This window comes from Choloepus didactylus, chromosome 2, assembly GCF_015220235.1.
Source record: "Choloepus didactylus isolate mChoDid1 chromosome 2, mChoDid1.pri, whole genome shotgun sequence".
Classification (NCBI taxonomy): Eukaryota; Metazoa; Chordata; class Mammalia; order Pilosa; family Megalonychidae; genus Choloepus; species Choloepus didactylus.
Window position 1 is genome coordinate 853112 of NC_051308.1, and position 25876 is coordinate 878987.

Consider the following 25876-nt stretch of genomic DNA (forward strand, 5'->3'; position numbering starts at 1 on the left):
CCTTCCTGGGATATGCTGTCCCTCGGCCTACCTCACTGGCGCTACAGGGGGCCTTCCACCTCATCACCACTGGCTTCTCGCCTTGTCAATTCATCTTCCTCTCCCAGCAGGAGCACTTAACGCCAGTGGCCCAGCCACCACTTCCCTCCACCCCACATGCTTCTCACCGAGCAAATGCTCCCACCTTCTTCCCTTAGGACTCACCACAGAGCAGAGACCAGCTCAGGCTGTTCTGCTTGTGTTTGTGATGGAAGGCCCTATTCGGGGGCAGGGGTAGAGGAGACAGAGTTGCCCCCAACAGAGGGTGTGAGCCGGAGTGCAGGCATCCCACCCAGGCCTGGCCCCCAGGCAGTGTCCAGTATGTCTTTTGTTACTGCAATTTATGGCGATCACCACCTCTACCCTTCTCCCTCCAGCAGCTCCTCACCCTGTCCCCCAAACAATCCTATACTTTTCCATGATGGCCTTTTCTCTTACTCCTCTCACTTGGCTCCCTCACTGACAGAGATCAAAGCCTTAGGCCAGGCTCACAAAGCTTTTCATATTTTAATGTAGCTAATCAGCACAAGAATAACCTTTATTACCTGGCCAGATGTTAAAAAGAAGATAGACTTTTGAAACTATTTCCAGTCATAGGAAACTTTACTGTAGTATGAGGACAAAAACAGCCTTAATTCTCCAGAATAATTGAGGCTCAAATCTTATTATGTAATAACATCCTTGGAAGACCATTTACAGCATTTTGATGAAATTCTACCTAAAATTCTTACCCAAGTGCTTTGTATAGCTATTGGAGAAGTGCCTAAGATTGACGATGGATAGATAGATAGATGGATGGATGGATGAAGGGAGCAGTGTGGGCCATATGTTGAAGAAAATGCTCAGAATGAAATATTTAGGAATTCCTTTAAAAAGAGAGAGAGAGAGAGCAAGTGCAAGCAAGCCGGGCAGTTATTCCTACAGAATCGTATAGTGCTTTGGATCCTCATGGTCCCATTAAAGGAAAAGAAGAAAAAAAAAAGAATCTGATAAATTGCAGAGGGTCAGAGGTAGACCACAGAGTGAATAAAGAGTTGGTATGTATGACCTGTGCACAGACTCCAAAGAAATTGATGACACCTGCTGATTTAGGATGAGCTCCAAGAGAACTTCTTATCCACTGTGTGGTGACTGAGAACAAAAGGGCAAGGTGGTGGCTCTCCAGCTCCTCAGTGGGTCCACAACTAAGATCCTGCAGTTGGTCATGGTCACCTCATGTTTTTAGAGCTTGATAAAGACCAAATTAGAGCTATAGATTATAAAATGAAGGGAAATAAATCTCAAGGCAAATTTTAAAGGAATTTTTTTAAAGAAAACAAAAAGGTTAAAGGAATAAAATTGACGTTTCTCAGGCTAAAAGTTGTGAAAGGTGTATGAGGATGCAGCGGATCCTTTGTGTCATGTGGATCAAACAAAAGGAGATATGCATGTGACAAAGGCTGGGAACATTGAGTGGCATAACAAAGCTGCCTCCATCTCAGGTTGACCAGTAGGACCGACTTGAAGGAGGTTATGGAATTTCCTCTCAAGGTTTTATAAATAAGGTGGAATGCTTGTTTCTACCTTGGATTGGGGAGTAGGTACAAAGCCTTTGAGTCCCTAGAACTCAGTCAGCAATAGGCAGTAGATCCAGGTAACCCAGAGACCTTACCTGGAATTCTGACCAGAATAAAAGGTACTGAGAGAGGAGAAATTGATTCTGAGAGAGGATGGAGTTAGAGTAGGGATTTATGCCCCTTCTCAGGCACTGGGACACGTGGGTCTATCTCCTTATATAACCAACAGCCACATAGATTTTGTCAGTGGAGGGAGCTGTGTGTACAACAGGGAACATATGTTAGCAGCCTAAAATCATTATTTACTGTCACCTTCTGGAAAGAGGGAGATATAGTTCAGACATGTCATGCACACTGTTTCAGATTGCTAAAGCTGTCAGATTGCAAGACACCAGAAATGGGTTGGCTTTTATGATAGGGATTTATTAGTTTACAAATTTATAGCTCTAAGGCTGTGAAAATGTCAAAATTAAGGCATCAAAAGGATGATACCTGGACTCTGAAGAAGGGCTGTTGGCATCCAGGACACCTCTGTCACATGGGAGGGCACATGGTGACATCTGCTCGTCCTTCACTCCTGGGTTCTGGTTTCATTGGCTCTCTCAGCTCCTCCAGGGGCTCTCTCTCCAAACTTCTCTGGGTGTTTCTCTCTGAGCTCTCTCAGCTTTTTCTGCCTTTATCCTCTCATAAAGGTCTCCAGTAAAGAATTAAGACCCGCCTTGAATTGGGTGGGTCCCATCTCAATTGAAACAACCTAATCAAAAAGTCCCACCCACAATAGGTCTGTACCCACAGGGATGGATTAAAAGAACATGGCCTTTTCTGGGGTACATAACAGTTTCAAACCAGCACACCCATTTAGTACTTTCTAGGGAGAAGCTATTAGATTATCTGATACTTGATAATATAAACTCTTCCAGCATCCAAAACTTCTGCTTTGGAAAATTATTTGGGAAAGCATGTATTGGGCTACAAGGTTCACAAAGGAGAAGTTTGTTCATGCTCGGTGAGCCTCACCACATTCCAAGGGCTGTGGCCTCTGGTGGGAGGTGGCTGTGGCCAGGCTGGGCTCTGTCTGGTCATGGGAAACTGTGTGCTGATTCACATGATTGGGCAGTTCTGCTAGTCAGCCTTAATAGTCACTCTTCACGGGAAGATGGAAAGTGGAGTTGAGGTTTTACAAAGCATTATATTATGCAATTTTTGAGGATCTATTTGCATTCATATTTGGTGTGCATGCTTCCTTTTCCTAACACCTAGAGTTATTATATTAGTTGCTCTTTATCATAGATATGAAACCCAATTTAATAAAAGAGGAAGGTATATACAGGATGTGGTTAGCACAGCTCACCCCTGGGACTCAGTTCTGTGTTCATCCAATTGCATGAGTGCCACTTGTGTACCCCTGGGAACTAATAAGCTCATGCTGGCACAGCCAACCTTACTCGCCTGCAGCGTGTTCTCCAACTGGTAGCATCATTCACATGCCCTGGTGCCTGAAATTCCACCACTGGAGGATTTATCCTTTTTGTTCCTTTGTCTCCTTTTTGTTGAAGTTTCTCTTTAAAAATGCAAATAAACAGGGGCTATGTGCTGGTTTGAATCTGTTATGTACCCCATAAAAGACTGTGTTCTTTTAATCCAATCTTGTGGGGGCAGACCTATTGTAGGTGGGATCCTTTGATTAGGTTGTTTCCATGGAGATGTGACCCCCCCCCCAATTGTGAGTGGGACCTTTCGATTAGATTGTTTCCATGGAGATGTGACCCCATGCATTCAAGATGGGTCTTAATTAGTTTACTGGCATCCTCTATAAGAGGATAAAAGGCAGAGACATTTTGAAGAGAGCTGAGAGACACTTAGAGAGAAAACACCCAGAGACATTTTGGAGACAGCCATTGAAACCAGAACCAGGAGAGAAGCTAAGAGACGAAATCCAGAGTTTGCCCCAGAGAAGCTAAGAGAGGATCCCCAGACACTTAGCGAGAAACACCCTGGGAGAAACAAGCAAGGATGCACAGGAGCTGAGAGAGAGAAGCTAAGACAGAAGCCCAGAGACATTTTGGATAGAAGGGCCAGCAGACGTCACCATGTGCCTTCCCATGTGACAGAGGAACCCCGGATGCCATTGGCCTTTCTTCAGAGTCAAGTTATCTTTCTCTGGATGCCTTAATTTGGACATTTTCATGACCATAAAACTGTAAATTTGTAATCTAATAAATTTCCATTAAAAAAGCCAATCCATTTCTGGTATATTGCATTCCAGCAGCCTTAGCAAACCAGAACAGGCTAACATACAAATTAATACACAGAAACCCTCCTCCCAGACATTCATTTCTTCATTCAGTCATCATTTGTTGAGCACCTACTCTGTGCCTGGGGCACAGAGACTGGCACTGTGATTCCCAGCTGGGGTTTGAAAGGTGAGCAGAGTCCACTGGGTGGCGATAGGTGGGCAGGGTCTCCTGTTGGTGTGTTTTCTCGGGGCTCTCTGCCCCCTGAGAGAATGTTGAGGCTTCTTCATTAGAAGGCCACAGGGTCATGGGGGCTAGAAAAGCTTGCAGGGGTCACCGGAGCAAGACCCTGGCCCAGAGCTTTCCCAGGGCCCTGCTTTCATGCAGTACAAAGAGAAAGGCAAGGGATCCTTAAGGGGAACTCAGCCAGTCTACTCTAAGGCCTTGGGACAGCCTTCAGTGTGTTTGTGAAATTCTTTTGTGGAATGAATTAAAATGGGACATCCGGATATTTGTTTTATTTTGATCTGAAACTTGCGGATAATTTCATTGATCTTTTTGTTTCGTTCTTTATATCCCTCATGTCATTACTTTTCCCAACTCTGGAGCTTTCTTTCCAGAGCACAGATTCTAGAGCCAGACAGGCTGGGTTCAAATCCTAGCTCAGCCACAGGTGATTCTTCCTCTACCTGCCTCAGTTTCCCCAAGTATAAATAACAATAATTATGGTTTCTAGTCCACTGAGGTATTGTGAGACTTAATGAGTTGGTACAAAGTGAACAGTGAATGTTAGCCATTATGAATCCACTTATGGCAGAACCCCATACCTGGGACTGTTTGAGAAGAATGTAAAATATGTCCCGTTTTCATCCACCAAGGCAATTATAATTTACCAGTAAGTGGAAGCAGTCACCAAGTGCCAAGTATGAGCAGCGAGTTCTTTCAGACCCTGGGAATACAGAGTCAAATGGTGTGACCCTGCCCTCAGTAGACTCCTACAGTCTAGTGAGAAAATGGAACAAACCTAGGCCTTAACAGTAACAAACAACCTAATTTGTATAGTATTATGGAACAGCCCTCACTGTCTCTGAACAGGTACCTGGGACAGGTGTTATTGGCTCCACTTGCTGCATGATAATAAAACACCCGTCAATAGAAAGGCTGCTTGCTTGTTAAACTGTTTATTGGTACCCCAGCAGGTGAAGACATGTTATGATATGCTAACCTAGTGGGGAAACATTCCTAACTCGGCTTCCTTCTCCTTCCGAAATGGCTGGTTGTAATGAGATCCGTGTCTGTGTGCGTGTGTTAGGTTTGGAGGAGACCAGCCCGTCTACATCAACATCATCAGAGACCCCGTCAACCGGTTTTTATCCAACTACTTTTTCCGTCGATTTGGAGACTGGCGAGGGGAGCAGAATCACATGATCCGCACACCCAGCATGCGGCAGGAGGAGCGCTACCTGGTAAGACCCGCGGCATCCAGGGCTCCGGGAACCCCTGAGGCCGGGCGCCCCGTCCACGCTGCAGTTCCGTGGCGCACCACGGGTGGCGCCCCACTCCAACCCCACTTCTTCAGGGGGTAGTTTTTGGCCTTGGACACTGCCAGATGGCCCAGATCTTAATGGACACTCTCGAGTGATTTTCTAGTTTTATGTTGCTCAGTTTGCTTGTAAGGCTAAGTTTTAGGTCCCAGAGAGCAGAGAGACTTTCCTAGGGAATTCTAACCAGAGAGAAGAGATGTGCTTGGGGACCAGTTGCAAAGTGCTTTCTCATGCCTCTGTCTCATTCAACCCCACGGCAGTCATTGGAGGGAGGGCTCCTTTAATGTGAGACCCTGAGACTCCGGATGTGGGGCTGGCCTAGGTCACCCCTCCGGGAAGCTAGCTGCCCAACTCTCATTATTTCAGGCCCTCCCACTCACGTTGGGTCGTCTTCCCACCCCAGCCCCACAGAAGCACAAACGCCATCAGTGGGTGCATCACTTGCCTTTTCTGGGCCTTGTTTTGGGCCTCTCCTCTCCATAGGGATGTTAGTTCGTAGTGCAGTCATTGTTTTCACAAGGCTAAAATTGTTAGCCAAAAAATGGAGGACAGAGGGGCTGCCTCTTTCCTCTGTTTCTCATCCTTTTGTAACCCTTACCCACAGCAGCTTATGGAGTAGCTGAGAGTTGGGTGTGCTGGAAGCAGGAACTCTGGCCTCTGAGTCTGAGAGAGGCCGTTGGGTTCACCCACGCCTGTCCTGGGCTCTCAGGAAATGGGGGCTGTGGGGGCGTAAGCAGAACAGGAAGACAGTGCTGTGAGGTCCGTGGAAATCCACGCTCACTGCAGGAAAATGCCACAGAGCAGAGCCCACAGCCGACAGCCTTGGCACCAAAGAGGAGTGCCGTACCTCACTCCACCAGCAAAGGCCCATACTTCGATTCCTCACTGAATTTTCTAAAAAGATAATAAATTATATGTTTGGGGTATGGGCATGTTTGGGGATGATATCACCCACATTGTAAAATCTGTGGAGCTGAAAAAACTGAGATACAGAGAAGTGTCTTATCTAGAGCCGTACTACTTCTTGGAAGCTGTGCCAAGACCAAAACCCAAGGCAAAAGTTCAGTATTTGTTCCATGTCCTAATGCTTGGATAAAATAGTCTGATGATGTGTTTTTAAAACTGGTTGAGTTTTCGTTTGTTTGTTTGTTTGTTTGTTTGTTTTTGTAGTTTTTGAGGTCAAAAGCCCTAATCATTTCTTCGACTCCCTGATAGGAATAGAGCTATCTATTTTTTATTCAAGGATAGGCATGTTTTCAGAGCATTCAACAACTTAGCCGAGGAATCATGTCATATCATGTCACCTTCATAGGTTGCACTGGATCTTGAGTAACACATATATATGTTCTTTTAAAAACATAGAGTACATTCCATGTAATCAAAATTTTTTTTCAAGGTTTCTGACTCTGTCCCAGTACTAAGAAAGTTAGAACCAAGTTACTTCAGACAGTGCTGAAAAACCAAAGGGATGGAAGTTTGTCTTATGAATCTTTCTCTTCAAATATGAATGAAGGAATTGAGGGAATTCTCTAAGAGTTTCTATTCTGCCAAGATTTCTTTGTTGTCCTGTAAATCGTTGCATATAGCAGAGTTTCCAGACATTCATACAAACAGAAGTTGTCATCATTGGAGAGGTTGTAAACGTGATGGAAACATCAGAACTACAGATTTTTAGAAAGCCGATAAAATGTTGAAAGCTGGCAGTAGGAAAGCCTCAGGTTTTTACAGAGCTGGTAACTGCTGTGACGGAGAAAGTGGGGAGGTTCAGGGAACTCTGCCTGGAGCTGCACCCTTGGAGATCTGAGTGGCCCTTCCACTCAGAAGCACTAGTGCTCGGAAGAGCTCACAGGGTGGGGAGACCGGGTCCCCAGAGCAGCTGGAGGGAAAGGAGGGAGCCCAGAGTGAGGCGAGCAGGCCCCAGGGCAGATTTGACCCCTTCATGATCTGCCCCCAGCTTGACCCACTTAGAGGCTGTTCGTTTTGTTCAAAGGATATTTTGTTCATTTGGAAGAAGACAGTTTGCTGCCTTTTTCTGTTTAAGAGCTGCAGCTTTTTATTCCATCTCTTGGTACCATTCAACCCTTGGAAAAAGGATTGTCCCTCTCAGAGCCCGTCCTCGTTTTGGCAAGCCGGGGTGATCAGTCATTTGTGTTTCAGGGGACATAGGTTCGCCAGGGGTGACCACTGTCCCTCCTCTTGGGCGAGGTCTGAGTGGGTGCCCTCAAGGGCTCCAGGAGGAGGTGGGCTCAGCGGCCACCCTGGGGACTGCATGCCCAGCCCTTTCCCGTACGTGGCGCACACAGCCATGGCGCCAGCCACGACGCGTGTGCCCATCTGCCCACTTTGTCTCAGATCCCAGCGCTCCAGAATCATTTGCTTTATCCTGTTGCCAGAAACCAGCCCCTCTGCTCTTGGCCCTGAGCCTCTCTAAACTGCTTAGCATACAGCTGATAGCTGCCCTGGGGCAAAAGAATGCCATCTTGTTATGCTGGCCTCCTCAGATGAAAATGGAGAGGGTCAACGAATATAGGATTTGCAGGGTCCCTGGGATCCTGAGGATCCCCAGCTGTGGGAGTGAGCCTGGGTCTGGGGTGGGGGGCCCATGCGTACTTTCCCTTCCCAACCCCATCCTCATTGAGCTCATGGGAGCATTTTGGCCACACACTTTGCTTCCTAAAGGGAAAATCATATTGTATAACATCATCTTCACATCTTTACAACGACGTAAATTTATGACATTTTTTTCAAATATTAGAGCATCTTGTAGCCATTCCCCATATTTTCTGGAAACAACTAGGTTTTCTAAAAGTTTCTATTTCTTCAGAGCCATAGTTCATTTATGTTTACCAAAAAAATAGTTTCAAAATAAATTATTGCTAGAAGGGACCCAAATTCAACTCATAAAAACCACACTGTGAAAAGGCAGTTCTCTTAGGCCCATTTCTCCCAGAGCTCCTCCGCAGCGAGGAACTCGGTTCCTGGGGCTAAGGGGCTGCTTTGTTTTGAGGTTTTACAATTAGAAGATCGGACACAGCTCAATCCAGGCACGCCGGGCACATCCTGGCACAGGAGACTGCCTTCCAGCTGGAGGGCAGGCTCCTCGATTTCCAGTGCAGAAAAATGCCTGGCAAGAGATGGATTTGAGGAAAGAATGAATGACTTCTAATGAAAAGCAACTGCTGTAATTTACAAGTGAGGGAGAGCATCTCATTCCTGCTGAAGCCACTCCCTTTTCCACCAAAAAGGGATTTCTGTGCTGACATTTCCATGCTGCCGTGTTTGCACATGGGTGACCTGTGTTTGCTGTTTGCTGAAAACCTGACCTTGGAAAGTTTGCTGGTGAAATATTCTGCCTAGAAACCACTTAGCCCTTTCAATCTCCAAAAAATGTTAAGTTGGGCTACTTACCCAACTGTGAGTGCACCCTTACAAGTTGATCCTCCGTTTGAAGAACAGGAAAAGAGGGGAGGAAATTTTCCCAGGAAGAAAACTGCCTCTGTGGTACTGCTTATTCAGTTTGGCTATAAAGTGTGGAAAGTAATGCATGTTTAGAAGAAGAGATGTGTAATTTACAGCTTCTTAATTTATAAAGAATTCAGTGACTCATGTTGGCCTGGTTGGATTCTGGAGAAGCCTGAAAAGTGGCCAGAATCAGCAAAGGTTTTCAGAAAGCTGTGTGTTTTAATCTGCTTGGAAGTTTTGGACTCTGAAAGTCCATTAACTTTGCAAGTGTGCATATGAAATACTCCTGTGTGGAAATTTCCACTCTGTCCTGACCTACTGAGACTGCCCTGTGAATGAAACCTCAGGCTCTGCCTGAGTTCCTAACGCAGAATTTTTCCAAAAGAAAGAAGAGGAATAAGGGATTTGGATTGTTGGCTTTTTAAGTATTTCAGTAAATATCCATGTTTGCCAGAATTTTGAAAGTATAGTAAGAAGGTAATGCTTTTCAGCTCCAAATAATTCCAGTTTGGCTTGTAATTGCAGGCAGAGATAGTGGGATAGCATCTTGTTCTCAGCTGCCGAAGCTGGGTGATTGGCCAGTGATTTAACCCCAGTAAGCCTTACTTTCCTCTTCTGTACGATAGGAACACATTACCTGCTTCCCTGCATTCTAGAATTGTTGGGAGGATCAAATGAACATGCCACTTGGAAGTACTGTGAAAGCTAAACATCTCCAAAACACATCTGGGTGTTAATAATCATAATTAATTTTTCATCCCCTTGGCCCCTGTCATTGGCCCCCATTTCCCAGCAGATGGGCCTCTCTGCCCTGAGGAGAGGGCGGGGGTGGCTGTTTCCATGTGGCTTAGGACTGGCCAGGCTGTGCCCTGAACCCTCAGGTCCCCCTCTGGGGAGATCTCAAATTGCCTCCCTAGACCCTTCCCCTGGGAACTGGTTTCTAAGGAAACTGCTTTCTTTGTGTTCTCAACAGCTGGAGAAGTGTTCTGCCTGCTGGCAGGCATTTGTCCTGTGTTTATTTACTTGGAAACCTGAACCCATGTAGGCACAGGGTTGAAAAGACCCACTAGGCAGGTTCTCACCCTCCCAGGGATGGGGGGCAGGTCCCCGGAAGCACAAGACTCCAAGGTGAGGTGTACTGAGCACAGAGGCCGAAGGAGCCCGCCAAGGAGATGGCAGCCCTTCTCCCGGCTAAGGTGGGGTCCTTTTGGGCTTTAGCAGTGCCTGCAGGATCCCTGGGGGCTTAGGGAAAACTGAGAAGATGCAGGGGGTATAAGGAGGAAGAGGTGGAGAGAGGAAACAAGAGAGGGGCTTTGGAGGAAAGCTGAGGCAACGAGGGGGTGAGCAGCACAATAAAAATTGTGGAGATGAGAGGAGGTACCTGTGGGTGCTGCAGTTCCAGGGCTTTCCCCACAGGTTTTCCCTTGGCCCCTTCACAGATGGAGGAGGAGCGCTCCAGGGGCAAGGGGGTGGAGATCACCCCCAGACAGTGGGAGGTGTGTTGGGTTGAGCTGGGTGACAGGAGTCACGGGAAGACATGTGGGACGGATGACGAGGACAGAAGAACCAAAGCACTGCAGCTGCCCTGGAGGACAAGGAGCGCGCACAGGGCCGGCGACCTCAGGGCCAGGAGCCAGAGGCGGTTGCGATGTAGCCAGTTCCTGCAGCCCTGCCGTGTCCGTGTCCAGGATACCCAGTTCTCTTCTGCCCCCTGTCTCGGGCTCTGCCGTGACACAGTCACCCACGTCCCCACCTCGTCCCCCACCATCTTCAGCCACATAGTCTCTGGACCACAAGGTCAACCCGACGAGCTCAGCCGTGCGCCCCGCCCCCTCCGCGGTCACTTCGGTGGCTAGGACAACGCCGCCAGCATCTCCGAAACATGTTCTAATTCTGCAAGGGCCTCTGTTTACCTCTTGGCCCTTCGGTCTAGCTCCCTCACCAGTCCTGCAGCTGCCTCTAAGATCAGCCTCCTCCCTGTCGGTGGAGGGTGGGTCAGGGGAGTGGGCAGGCACAGCCTTAGGTTCTGTGACTGATGTGACATATCACCACCCACTTAGTGGGCTGAAACATTTACTGTCTTACAGTTCCCTGGCTTACAAGTTCCACCCAAGTCTCACTGGCAATGAGGAGGAGGGGAGGTGCTGCCTTCCTTTTGGAGGCTGTAGGGGAAGATCTGCTTCTTTGCTCAGTTGGGCTGTTGATAGAATCCAGTTCCTTGAGTTTATAGGACTGAGATCCTGAGTTCCTGTTCTCAGCATCTGGATACCTCAGAATTTCTTGGCTTGGGGCCGCTGCCTCCATCTTCAAAGTCAGCAACAGAGGGTTGAGTCCCTCTCTTGCTTCAAATCTCTCCCACTACTTCTTCCATCTCTTCTCTCTAACACAGCCAGGAAGGGCTCATCAGATTAAGTTGGGCCACATAATCCAGGATTTCTCAATCTCAAAGTCTGTAACCTTAACGACATTTGCAAAGTCCCCTTTTACCAAATACTCACAGGTTCCAGGGATGAGAACATGGATTTCTGGGGGGCTTTAGTCTGCCCAGTGCAGTGCCACAGGAGACTGAGGGCAAGGCCCTGGTGGGGGGCAGGACATGGGAGCATTCTAAGGCTTGGCCTGTCCATCCACAGGTAGGGACCCACCTCTGTTTTCTGCCAGGCCATCCCACTCTGGTGTATAAAACCAAGTGGCCAGTCATACACTTGGTTTTTTCCTCCTACCATTGACTCACCTTCATCCATCCATCCATCCATCCATCCACAGATACTGATTTAGTGCTTTCTGTATGACAGGCACATGATAGAAGCTGGAGATAAGATGTTGAGCAAAAATAGGCACTTTGTCCTCAAGGAGCTCTCGGTCCTCTGAGTGAAGGAAGCATCAATCCCCAGACAACACAAATGGTGTCACATCCTAAAAAAGCAGAGTGGCATGGCACCGTCTAGGCATGGGCAGGCAGTTGACGGGTCTGGAGCTCAGAGATGCATTGGTTGAGCTAGGATCTGAAGAAAGAGGGAGAGGAGGAACACTGAGGCTGAGGGAGCAGCATGTGCAAAGGCCCTGAGGCAAGGGAGAGAACCAGAACCTGGGGTGGGGCACCAGGGAAGGGAGAGTGAGTCCAGAGGTGTGAGCAGGTGGGCAGGGCCCACGGAGCCTCCCAGGAGTTGGTAAAGAGCAGCAGGAGCACTGAGGGAGTAAAGCAAAGGGACACGTGTACCTGGTGTATGAAAATTTTACATGCAGAGTTGAGCAGGGCTCCAAATAGATTGTGGACAGGTACTGGGTAGGGATAGCAACAGGAGATGGGCCGGGGGCAGGGGTGGGGGGTTGGTGCATTTACAAAGAAGTATTAGACACTTCACTCATTACCAACCAGGAGCAGCTCAGTGCAGCAACACAGAGGAGTTGTCGCTGGCCAGGACCTGTTTACCTAGCAAAAGAAAGACTGAGCACTTAGCGAGCTCAGAGTTCAGGAGATGAAAGGCAGCTGTGAAGGTCGCAGTTGTTGGGGAGGCTCTCCAGAAGAGGCAAGTGGGAGGTGAGTCCCTAGGGATAGAGGCAGAACAAGGCAAGGGGAAGGGTCAGGAGGTGGTAAGGAGTGAGTGTTTCAGATGAAGGAACACTCTAGAAATTGCACAAAAGCCTGAGAGCCCAAGGCTTCCGCTGTGGTGCTGGCCGATTTGGCTGGGGCTGAGGCAAAGGGTTTGGGGATGGTAGAGCAGTTCTCCAGATGTCCCCGTAGACAGAAGTAGCATTGCTTCGATGAACTGCCAAGTCGGGTTTGCCTGCCCTGCTCTCTCTATGCATAATGAATGGTGCCGTCAGGAGCATCGACCACAAGCTGCCAGAGTGCAGCCAGGTGCATCCTGCCTAGCCACCTGTCAGCTGGGCTGTGGGTTCCACCCTCCTGCCCTCAACCTGAGTCAGCAAGACACCCGCAGCTCTTTCTCGGGGCTCCTGTTTACTCAGGTCCCAGTTCTCAGCCTTGGGCAGTCCTTGGAATCACCTGGGAGTTTAGAAATTACTGATGCCTGGCTCTCACACCCAAAGATTCTTGTTTCATTGGTTTGGGGAGCAGCCTGGGCATTGGGATGTTTTAAAAGCCCATGAAGTGATGCCAATGGCCAATGTGTAGTTAAGGCTGAGAACCACCGAGAACACAGCTGTACTAGCAGGAGCTGTGTTCTCTGAAAGATGCACCCTCTGAATATCTCACAAAAGCTTGTCTTCTTTATCCTCTGCCTTTTGGAAACATCAGTGTTTGCCTTCCCCTCAAAGAATTCTGTTGGTCAGATTTTAATTGGCATGTGCAAATAAATGTCAAGAGACTGTTCATTAAAGAAGTTTAGTGGTGCCAGCCGAGATTTGTTATATTAAGAATGATCTGCATATTATGTCTTAAGTCAAGCTTTCTTGTAAATAGAAGTGGGTCATATTTCTTATACAGGAACTAAAGAGTACATTATACTGTTTATTTAAGGCCTCATTTTAGGAAGCCATGCCCCAGGCAATGAAACAGAGGGTGAGCAATTTGATGAATAAAATATTTTAGCTCTAGAACATATTTTTGTTTAGGTCAACAATGGATTTAAAATCCATCATCATCTCCTCAGAGATATCTGTCACTCTTCAAACGCAGGCCAATTCGTACAAATACTTACAAAGGCTAAGTAAAAACACATGGGCAAATGGAACCACACCAAAAAATAAGTTCTATAATTGTAGTCAGGGAGCTTGCTCTTCAAAGAATCTATGGGGCGAAGTTTTATATGAAGTGAAAGACTATGGTCTGATTTATCTGTGTCAACACTTTGAGTTTCATATCCTGCACCTGTTTTTCAGAAGCTGGCACACCTCCACAGAAGTCCTCAGTTTGCTTTGCCATTTGTAATATTTTTTCTTTTGCTCAACTGTTTTACAAACGCAGCATAAATTCTCCAAAGACTGAATGACCTCCAAATGTGCTCTTAAAAATATTTTGCAAAGTCTGAAGATGGGCAGGAAAAGTAAGTGTAAAACATCTAAGAGATTTGTTGGCATCTCAGCTTGAATTCTAATTGCAAAGTACTTATGAAAATGTCAATATTAACATGAAATAGCTGGCACTTTTTCTAATAAATGTAAATTGAATTAGATAGTGTGTAATTGGAAAAATGCTTACTTCACTCAGTCTCTCTCAAAACAAGTCTCAGAATCTGTCAGCTGCAGCAGCCTTGCCCTCTAATGGCTGGAAATTGAAAGACAAGACTAAATACTTTTTTTTTTCCTGAGTTTTTTTCCTTTTGTTTTGTTTTGTTTTTCCAATTAGAGCAGTTGTAGGTTTACAGAAAAACTGTGCAGAAACCACAGAGTTCCCGTATGCCTCCCCGACACAGGCAGTTTTCCCTATTATTAACATTATGTATTAGTGTGCTACCATTGCTACAACTGATGAAACAATATTATTATAATCATATTATTAACTGTAGTCCATGGTTTACATTAAGATCCACTCTGTGTTGTAGTTCCATGTTTTGTTTTGTTTTTCTGTTTATTCTGATAACATATATATAACCTAAAATTTTGCTTTTTATCCATTTTTAGTTATACAATTCAATGGTGTTAATTACATTCTCAATTTGGTGCCACTGTCACCTCCATCTGCCGCTAAAAGTTTTGACTATGCAGAGAATAGAAACTGAGAAGTCACCTGTGGGGAGGAGGGGGCTCTTTCCAAAGCATGTAAATGTAAGTGTAAGCATGAGTTTAGATGGGGATGAAGGATGGGGAACCAAGAGCAGGCTAAGAGCTTTGGATCTTCAGGGATGCTTAATTAATTATATTTTATATATGTGTGTGTGTGTGTGTGTGTGTGTGTGTGTGTATAAAGTAGATGCTTAATGTCCTGAGAGGCAATTGAAAGGCCAAACTCCCCTTAAAATATTAGAAAATTTAAATGCCTGCACAAGGTATAGAATGCCCATTAAGCTTGGAAATGGTGAGGGTGCCAGCTCATAATCAAGTGGATTTGCAGAGAGCATTTATCAGACCCCATTAGTTCCCTTTCATGACTGACGAGTAAGTGTCACAAGCAGAGTGAAGATATGACCGGTATAATTGTTTTGGTTGGAATTTAACAGGAAGTCTGGTTGTGTCCCACATGACATTTTCTAGGAAGATAGGTGGGATGAAGGGGATGGGGCAGGGGGCTCAGCTAGGGACAAAGCTTTGCAGCTTCAGGCAAAAGTATTTTTTCTCTGACCCTAAACCCAAGCAGATATTCATGGTTGACTGAAGAATATTAAGCAAAGCCTATCAACTTTGTAACAAATAACGTTTTTTAAAAACTGCTTTGCATTTCATATTGCAAAGTAAAGACGCAATGGAATGTTATTACTATCCAGCTAAACATTTCTATACACATTTTCTTTTGCATTAGAGGTGAAAGCAACCCTGCTTTGATTTTTAGTAAGATGTTTTCCCCTTTACCACCCTGCAGAGTTCTAAACTGAACTAATGTGTTTTCAAAGTGAACTAATCTCTGGGATGAGATGTGTGGGAAGAGTTAGCAGATTTATCAAAGTTATCAAATTCAACAGGAGAAGGAGGGAACATGGATAAAAATAAATGTCAGATAAAATGAACAAAGTTCCATATCTGATCAGTATTAATTAATCTCATTTAATTAATAAATGAGATTAAGAAAAGTGCCTTGAAAGATTGAGGCAATAAAGATTCACCTCAACCAACTTTGCTTACGGCTAATTGTTATTTCTCCAGGTGATTATTTCTGGGTGCAAATTATTTTTATTTTTTACTTACTAATATATTGCTTGTTGTTTCAGTTTGCTAAAGCTACCAGAATGCAATAGACCAGAAATGTGTTGGCTTTTACAAAGGGGGTTTATTAGCTTACAATTTTACAGTTCTAAGGCCATGAAAAATGTCCCAAGTAAGGCATCAAGAGAAAGATACTTTTTCTGAAGAAAGGCCAGTGGCATCCCGGGTTCCTCTGTCAGATAGCAAGGCACATGGCTGCTGCCTGCTGGTCCTTCTCTCCTGGGTTGCATTGCTTTCAGCTCCTGGCTTCAGTGGCTCTCTCAGCTCTTCCAGAGACTTTCCTCTAACCTTCTCTGGGTATTTCTCTCTGAGCTCTCTGGCTTTTTCTGCCCTTTATACTCTCACAAAGGATTCCAGTAAAGGATTAAGACCTATCTTGAATGCATTGAGTCACATCTCAATTGAAACAACCTAATTAAAAGGTCCCACCTGCAATAGGTCTGCACCCACAGGGATGGATTAACCAAGTTTGGCTTTTTCTGGGGTACATAATAGCTCCAAACTAACACACTTGTTAAATCTGTCAGATTGTTTCAAGCTTGTGTATGTCTTCTATTTTTAATTAAAATGTAACCTTCTCAGACAATAGAGAGATGATCTCCTTTTTTCACCCTAGCACCCATCACAGCCCCCTGGGGGCACCCAGCCTTCGGTTCTTACTTAACAGCAGATACAGGTGTGTGAGGAGGACCAACAGTTTTTGCCTTCTTCTCCACCTGCGCATGCGACTTCAGCGTATTTTGAATGCCCACAGTGTGCTGGGCAACATGCATATAGCTTCCTTCTTCCTGTCTCTGCCACATCCGTGAACCCCTTCTCCTCCTAGATTCATTTTCACCATCTGTTCAGATGCCCTGCTGTCTCTGCTCACCCCTGACCCCATATGCAGAGCCTGAGGCAAGGGTTTGTGTGACGGTTGATACCATTTGGACAATATATCCCAGGGAACAGGAATGAGGGACAGACAGAGAGAAATGGGGATGGAGAGAAGGCGAATACAAGGATTACAAGGATGCATCCTCAAGGGAGTCACTACAGCAGCCAATGAGGCTCAAGCCCCCCTGAACTCTCTGAGGACCCTGCAAAATTCACCCCAGAATTTTCCTGCCGGAGGAAAGAAAGAGGGAGCATGTTTGCAGCAGCTGCCCTCCTCTCTGGCTCAAGTTTGCCCAGGAAGCCTTACCTCCCTCACTCTGGGGCTGCACACACCTATCCAAAGGCCAGGTGGGCTCCTCTGAGCATCTCACTCAGAACAGAAAGCAAGGGACGTGTGCTGCCACAGAAGCAGGGTGCTCTCAGGTTACTCCTGTGTGAAGCTGCAGCAGTCGCCGTGAGAAGAACCAGATGCCAAGCCTGCCAGCGCCCCACTTCATTTCCTCAGATCAACCCAGATCTTGTTTTTTCCACTGCTGTGGTCCTCAGGAAAGCCCTTGTCATTTCTCACCTGCATTTCACCAAACCTCAGAGCCAGCCAGTCTGTCTCCTGTTTCATCTTCTTGCAGACCATCCATGGCCAAAGTGTACAAATCTGATACTGTCATTGTATGTCATTCTACTTCATAAATGTAAAGTTAGCTATTGTTATAATTATAATAGCATCATCATTATTATTTGATTAAAAAAATCACAACAGCCTATCAATTTACAGTTATTTACATAAAAGTTTCAATTAATAGAAGCATCACAAACCAAAACAGACAAGAAACTAATCAATAAATAGGGTAGGAAAAATTGGCTGTTTAAGAAAAAACAGATACTCATCTCACCCCACATACATCAAAATAAATTCCAGATTATATAATGGTTCTGGAGGGTGGCAGAGCAACAAAATAACAGAAGAAATTACAAATGATTTTCAGATTTGGCCCTGTGTAAGTTAACACTTTATGATATAAAAAATGTAAAAACAATATTAAAAGGCAAGTCAAATGGGGATAACATTTCTTACAATAATGAAAAAGGATTAATTCTTTAAAATATGACCTCTTACAAATCAGTAATAAAAAAACAAAACCACCAGTCCCTCTATTGAAAAATTACAAACAAAATTCTAGCTAATACATCTATGAAAAATATTCCATCTCATTCATCATTTTGAAAATTACAATTTAAAGCAATAAAGCACCTTTAACCTATCAAATTGGAAGAGATTTCAGAAGCTATAATCACTGGTGTGCTGGTAAAAGTTGATCCACCATCTCTCAAGAAGGAGGGTCTGATCTGTAGCATGTCCTGATTTATATGGTGTAAATACTCCCCCACAGCCAATTTTCAAGCTACTAAGGGGACATCAGCAATAGGGATATTGTAAGAAATGTGCAGGTGGTTCTTTCAAACTGTGACAAGCCTGCTTCAGCACATCTCTGATTTATACTCAATGCTGTTGAGGGTGCATCCATGTTTTCCTGGTATAAGCATTCTAGGACAGAGGTCCATGTTGTGCACTGATCAATTCCAGAGGTGCTTTTCATTAAAGTATAAGTGAATAATGATTCCACCTGATTTCTGAAAGGCACAACCTGTGTGGTTATATGAGGCAACCCTGAAGGAATGTCTAGAAAGCAAATTGATAAGATTTACCAAAAATCATAAATATATTCTAACTTTTGATCCTTAGAAAATAATCAGACACTGGTCAAAGATATATCTAAAAGAAAGTTCATTGTGCTATTTATGATAATTAAAATTTGGAAACAATCAAAATGTGTGATAAAAATGATTAAATTTTAGCATATTCATATGAAGAGATAGTATACAATAATCAAAAAGCATTTAAGCATAGTAAATGATCTGTGAATGTTAGTTTTAAATAAACAGAAAATAAAGCTGTATATGCATATATAAAACAATCCTAATTTTGCATAGAAAAAGTACTGAAGGGATATAGTCTAAAATTAGTTATCCCTGAATAAGGGTCATTCCATATCAGGACATAAACAGCTTCCTTATTCTCTTTTTACAATTACGTAGTATTCCTTCATAGCAAGGTCACATAATTTATTTAACTGTTCCTCTATTGATGGGCACTTATGTTGTTTACAGTCTCTTACTATTGCAAGCAATGCTACAATTAATGTCCTTATCTGTATATCATTTTTGTAAGCATAAATTCCTCAAAAATTGAATTTGCTGAATCAAAAGGCATGTAATTTTGTAATTCTGATGGATGTCGCCAAATTGTCTTTCATAGAGAGGCTGCCCAAATGATGCGTCCACCTTGAAGTTGCATGAACACTTTTCCCCAGCCCCTTCCTGCAGTGTGTCATCGGCTTTCTATCTTTGCCTGTCTGGTGGATGCCAAATAGCATTTTGATGAGATTTTAAGCAGCATTTCTCTCTTTAGGAGTGAAGTTGAGCATCTTTTCATATTTTTAAGAGCCTTTCCGGATCATATCCTTGTCCATTTTGCTAACATTCTGACGTGTAAAAACTCTTTAGAAAGTTACAGGTATTAGCTCATCATTTCTGGCATAAATTGCAAATATTTTTTTCCTGGTTTGTTGTCTCTTTTAAATTTCTTTATAGTGTTTTTTTTTTCCATGCATAATTTTTTTTCATTCTTTTGTGGTCAAACTCATCACTCTTTTTCTTTGTTGATACCTTCTAAGTTTTGTGTTACACTTAGATAGACCTTCTTCCCCCTGAGACTATTAAAAAAACATTCTCCATGGTGTCTTCTAAGGAGTGTTCCCAAGTTTCTTCATTCAGCTATTGCATAGTTCTTATTAAGTTTATTTCTAGGTATTTTAAATCTTTTGTTGTTGTTCCTACTATTGCTTATTATTATTATCACTGTCATTAGTTTCTCTGTATTATTTTTAACATGCCAACTTACTGAATTCTCTTACTGCTTGTAGATAGAATTTCAGGAGATTCTTTTCAGTTTTTCAGGTACAATTATATCCCCAGCTAATAATGATGATTTTATCTTCTTCCTTTTCCCAATTTTTATAACTCTTACCCGATTGTTTTTGCTAGTATCTCCGGAGCGATGTGAAAGATGATGATTAGGATTGGTTTTTTTTGTAGAGGCTAGATAATTGAAGTAAAAGTTAAAATTGCAAACCATCAACTTTTGTTTATTTTTGCTTTTTTTTCTATTGTAGTCTAATGTTCAGGACCTACAGTTTTTGGAATTTCATTTCAGGGAGACTATATGCAGCATAAATTCTGATGTCTAGCTGTAGAAAAATCTAAAAAAAAAAAAATGGACAAAGAATATTTAATGAATCCCCACCTTGTAACTACCCATTTGTGACTTAGATATTATTTAGGAGAACCCACAACTTAAGAGAAACTACGTTTTCTGACAGCCTGTTTTGCTGGACATGTGCAAGGAAGACATAGTGCTGGTGGTCACTTCATGTTGGTGTCTTGAGCTCTCTGGGCTGGATACCCTCTTGTTTTTATCCCTGTGGGCATAGCCTTCCTCGCCATCAGTTTCCCAGTGACCATATTTAATAACCTGTAATAAATGCAGAATAGATTCATCATTCACAGCTTTGCAATATGGAGGAGAGATGAAAACCACTGGAGATGAAGGTAGCATTAGGTACACGTGTTACTTTGCTTTTAATTAGGGGAGGAAATGTAAAAACAAAGTGTTCCCAAGTCAAGTGTCTTTGGCTTTGTGTGGCCAACCTCTGACACTGAGACTTGGCACACCTCCCCACTCCTTCTCTGACCTGTATGGATGAGCACACCTGACATGAGGCATAAGTGACCCTCAGCACACCTGGCGTCAGGCAGGTGAGGCATCTTTGACTAGGACCCTGTATTTGGAGCAGCTTTCCATTCATCCATTTAAATACCAATAAGGATGCAAATAAGCCAAGATACTTGACTGTGGACACAGTCACAGACTGTGGACACAGATGATGTTTCTCTCAGGAGCTTTGCACTTGAGAAGTGCTAGGGGAGAACTTCAAAGGGGCATCCCACTTCCTGCTAGGCTCCCCCTTCACCGTGTGGACAGGGCAAGCAGACTGAGTAACTGATAGAGCTGTTTTTCTCTTACTTTTGGAAACCAGGTTGAAGTGAGGGAATAAACGCCCCTCACTTGAATTATTTTGACTGAATATGTATCTGAGACTTTAACGTGGTTATTTTGAGGCTCCGCCTCCTTAAACTTAGATCATGAATCATGTAAATGAGTACAACATGCCTTTTACCTTTATGTGCAATCCCAAGTGTTAAAGCCTGAGTAATTATTTGTTCTGAACAGCAGGTTCTGTTTCTGGCTCTTCACAAACTGAGTTCTCCCATTTCACTAAACTCATTTCCTCCCATAAATGCTTTGGCCAAGCATGTCCTTTGGGACCAGCATCAGTTTTCCCTCAGAGTCCTAAAGTAGCTTCATGAGATCAGTTTCATACATCTGGCCCACTCCATGTCTGCCAACCTGATCCCTTGAGTTATTTAAAACGTTTGAATAATACACAGACATCATCAATATACCATAGTCCTGATAAGAAAGTCCTCCTGTACCCAGGAGTCCCAGCTGTGCTGAAACCCTTTGTATTTTCCCTTAGAATGTCTTTCAGATCTCCTCACCCTTTCTCCATTGCTACTGTCACCACCACAGTCTTTAATTATTTTCAACTATGCAACAGCCTCTTAACTAATCTTGCCTTATTCCAGTCATTCTGTTTCACCTTTCAAAGCTGTGGCAGTTTCATTTTCCAGAAGCAGCACTTCCCACTGTATAACTTAATTCCTTGCTCAAGAAGCTTGGTGGCTCTTGCCTAATGTCATGAATTCTAATGTCCTTTTGCTCACTTTCGAGGTTCCTAATAATCTGGACCCAGCCAGCCAGCCTTGGCTTATTGCTTTCCCAAACAAATGCTCATCAAACCAGGCTTCTCAAATCCTCTTTCCAGAACAGGCTCATTCTCATTTCCATTCTTCTCCTGATGCTGCTACTCCAACCTGGAGAATCATCTTCTCTTGCCTCTCTTCCCATATCCTATCCAGCCTTCAAATCTCGTCTCTCTTGATCCTGACTCTGGGAGCACACTCCCTTTTCTAGAACATTCCATTTGCTGGTTTGCTCTACCCCTGGTCCCACTCTTGTTTGGCATTGGAGAGTTCACATCATATTTCAGGCCTGGTCTAGCCATCGAGTATTTGATTTAGTCTGAGAAAGGCACCTTATTTTAAAGAGGAGAAGCCTGATGCTCAGATAGTCTCGGTGACTTACCCAGAGTTAAGTAGCATTCTTTGAGTGCTGGAGTGAGGACTCAACTTCAGGCAGGCCACAGCAGAGCCCATGCTTTCAGCCATTGTGCTACACTGTCTCTTTTTGTCCCATGTGGAGGGCATGGGCCAGTCTCCACCACTTTGAGCACCCCAGCACCTCCCATGGTGTTTCCCACAGAGTAAAATCTTCAGAGAATCTGCTGCCTATGGGCAGGGAACAGATCTCTCTTATTCATTACCATTTCTTTAGCACCTAAAAATCCAGAGCCTGGCTCATAGTCAGTGCTCAAAAATTAAATGATGAACAGATGACTACAGGAATATCCAATTGATTAACTGAAAAATATTTGATCATGGCAGTGCATCTTTCTCAAGTCTTCCCTTGCATATATGTTTGTGTATCTATATTTTGTGTGCAAGTATCAAAATGGCCTCCAGGCCACCACTGATAATTAATGGGCTTTTTTTCTAGACTATAAAATACATGCTTCATGTAAAACAAATGGTTTATAATGTAGAATGTAGGGGAACTAGCGATAGAGAGCAATTAAGGAAGGGGGAACAATAATCCAAGAAGAACAGATAAGCTATCATGGGTAAATTTAATGTTCTGGGAATGACCAGGAATGACTATGGTCTATTAATTTCTGATGGGTATGGTAGGAACAAATTCACAGAAATGTTGCTATGTTAGGTTACTCTCTTGGGGTAGAGTAGGAACGTGTTGGAAGTAAAGTAGTTATCTTAGGTTAGTTGTCTTTTTCTTACTCCCTTGTTATGGTCTCTTTGAAATGTTCTTTTATTGTATGTTTGTTTTTAATTTTTTTTTAATTTTTTTATTTTTCATACAGTTGATTTAGGAGAAAAAAAAGTTAAAAAAAAAAAAAAAAAAAAAACAAGGAAAAAATATGCAGACCCCCCTTGAGGAGCTGGTGGAGAATGCAGGGGTATTGGCCTACCCCACCTCCATGGTTGCTAACATGCCCACAGACATAGGGGACTGGCGGTTTGATGGCTTGAGCCCTCTACCACGGGATTTGCCCTTGGGAAGACAGTTGCTGCAAAGGAGAGGCTAGGCCTCCCTATAATTGTGCCTAAGAGCCTCCTCACGAGTGCCTCATTGTTGCTCAGATGTGGCCCTCTCTCTCTAGCTAAGCCAACTTGAAAGGTGAAATCGCTGCCCTCCCCCCTACGTGGGATCAGACACCCAGGGGAGTGAATCTCCCTGGCAACATGGAATATGACTCCTGGGGAGGAATGTAGACCCGGCATCGTGGGATGGAGAACATCTTCTTGACCAAAAGGGGGATGTGAAAGGAAATGAGATAAGCTTCAGTGGCAGAGAGATTCCAAAAGGAGCTGAGAGGTCACTCTGGTGGGCACTCTTACACATAATATAGACAACCCTTTTTAGGTTCTAATGAACTGGGGTAGCTGGTGGTAGATTCCTGAAACTATCAAACTACAACCCAGAACCCATGAATCTTGAAGACAATTGTATAAAAATGTGGCTTATGAGGGGGGACAGTGGGATTGGGGGAGCCATGAGGATCACACTCCCCTTTGTCTAGTTTGTGGATGGACGAGTGGAAAGGTGGGGAAGGAAACAAACAAACAAACAGACAGACAAGGGCTCCCAGTGTTCTTTTTTACTTTTGTTGCTCTTTTTCACTTTAATTATTATTCTGGTTATTTTTGTGTGTGTGGTAATGAGGATGTCAGGGATTGATTTTGGTGATGAATGTACAACTATGTAATGGTACTGTGAACAGTCGAATGTACTATTTGTTTTGTATGACTGTGTGGTATGTGAATATATCTCAATAAAATGAATATTAAAAAAAAAATACATGCTTAGCTGTCCTCAGCCAACTTAGTTATGGCCACAAGTATCTTAAAGGCATTACCCCATTCACGGTGGGTCTTAGAGTTCATCTCTGTCAGAGCTGATGAAATTAACTTATTCAAATTTAATTAAACTAAGCTTTTATTATTAAAGGCAAAGAGAGATGTTTGCTTTGGTTTAGCAGCCTTAACTTGAGGTCTATTAGCACTTGCTTTTAGATATTAGTTATTATAAGTAAATAAAATTAGTCCAACAAATCTTCAAAATTCAATTCTTAAAAATATTTCCTTTTCATGGGAAAATTGTTCTAAAAAGGGAAAGCATGGTTTGTTTCATAGCCCTATGCCTGAAGACTACTTTGATCTCTGCTTTTAATCCAGTGTTGATTTTAATGTTTTAGATGAAAGATACCTTATCTTAATTCTCTCTAAATGTTATTAGTGAAAATCAGATTTCAACAGAGCACAACCTGTAATTAACTTATTTGCAAAGCCGCACTGAGCATTGAGGATTTTAAGATTCAGTCAAAATAACGATCTTGCCTCAAGCTGTGAATTAACACCAAGTTTACAGAGGATCTTTGAGAAATACAAAGCACCTTAAGTCTACAATCTTCCAAAAATGTGCTGCTCTCCAAGATAACCTTCTCATTTGGCAAATGACAAGCCTGTGGTGAAAAGCAATTAAATATCCTTGCCAGAGTCTGTCAGAATGGAGCCATACCTAATAGGCCTTCAACGTATGAGAACACGAGATGGGGAGGTGATAGCAAAGCAGGAGTGAGAAGCGATTAGCAGGCAAGAAGCCAAACGTCAGCATAGGATTTGTAATCAGTGCTCCCCCCTTTAAAAAAATTTTCATCTGGGATACATATATATGTAATCACAAAGTTTCCCATCTTAACCATTTTTAAGGGTATAATTCAGTGGCATTAATTATATTTACAATTTTGTGCTACCATCACCACCCTCCATTACCCAGGTTTCTTCATCACCCCAAACAGAAACTGTACCTGTTAAGCAATAACTCCCCATTCTCCCTTCCTCACAGCCCCCAATAACCTTTAATCTACTTTCTGTCTCTATGAATGTGCTTATTCTAGATATTTCATATAAGTGGGATCATACAATATTTGCCCTTTTGTGTCTGGGTTATTTCACTCAGCTTAATGCTTTCAAGGTTCATCAGTGTTGTAACACGTATCAAAACTTCATTCCTTTTTATGGCAGAATAATATTCCATTGTGTGTACATGCCACATTTTCATCCATTCATCTGTTGATGGACACTTGGCCTTAGTGAATAATGCCACTCTAAACATTGGTGTTCAAGTATCTGAAATTCTTTGAGGTATATACTTAGGAGTGGCATCAGGGCCCTTTTAACATGGAATCCCAGGGAGTTGAGAAAAGTACAAACAAACCTAAATTAGTCATAACACTTCAAGGCAGAAAGGAAGCCTTGAGCCTATTTTGTCTCAATGGCTCACCTGAGTGATTAGGATAAAGTTGGGCTGGAGCCTGAAGACTGGCATCCCACTGGGACTTAGCCCTCAATCCACTATTGACTACAGAGGCCAAGTCAAACCAGGTGTTTATCAGAGAAAGTGATTTTAGGAACTAGAATGCCAGAAACAAACATTAAGTACAGGAGGTCCGAAAGGGTGTGTTAGTACTGGAACAAAATTATAGAGCCCAGAAATGAGGGTTGTTTTCCAACCTGCTGCTTACCAATCTACTTGTGGAGATAGCCTCATTCAATATCATGCTTGTCCAGAAGAAAAAGACAGTCATCTCAAAGGAACAACACAGGGGGATCCCTGTCACTCCCACAGCCCCCCCACCCACCCACGTACACACATACACAAGAATTCCAGTGACTGAGTTTTTATGCAGATTTTATTGAGATATATTCACATGCCCTACAATCATCCAAAGTGTACAATCAGTTGTTCACGGTATCATCATATAGTTGTGCATTCATCATGACAGTTTTTGAACATTTTCATTACTCAAAAAAAAATAAAAATAAAGATAACAATAAAAATACAGATAAGAGTAAAGAACACCCAAAACATCCCATACCCTCACCCCCATCCTCATTATGCATTTACTTTTTGTCCCCATTTTTCTACTCATCTATCAAAACACTGGACAAAGGGAGTATGAGCCACAAG

At 43.5% G+C, this 25876-nt stretch overlaps 1 protein-coding gene across 1 annotated transcript in view; it reads left to right on the forward strand.

The window, feature by feature from the left end:
• The window catches only part of UST (uronyl 2-sulfotransferase), a 372714-nt gene that overhangs the window by 230037 nt on the left and 116801 nt on the right, over positions 1-25876 (forward strand). The window contains exon 5 of the mRNA XM_037819198.1: positions 5142-5295. Within this exon, the coding sequence (XP_037675126.1) occupies positions 5142-5295 (154 nt within the window). The remainder of the gene's footprint in view (positions 1-5141; positions 5296-25876) is intronic.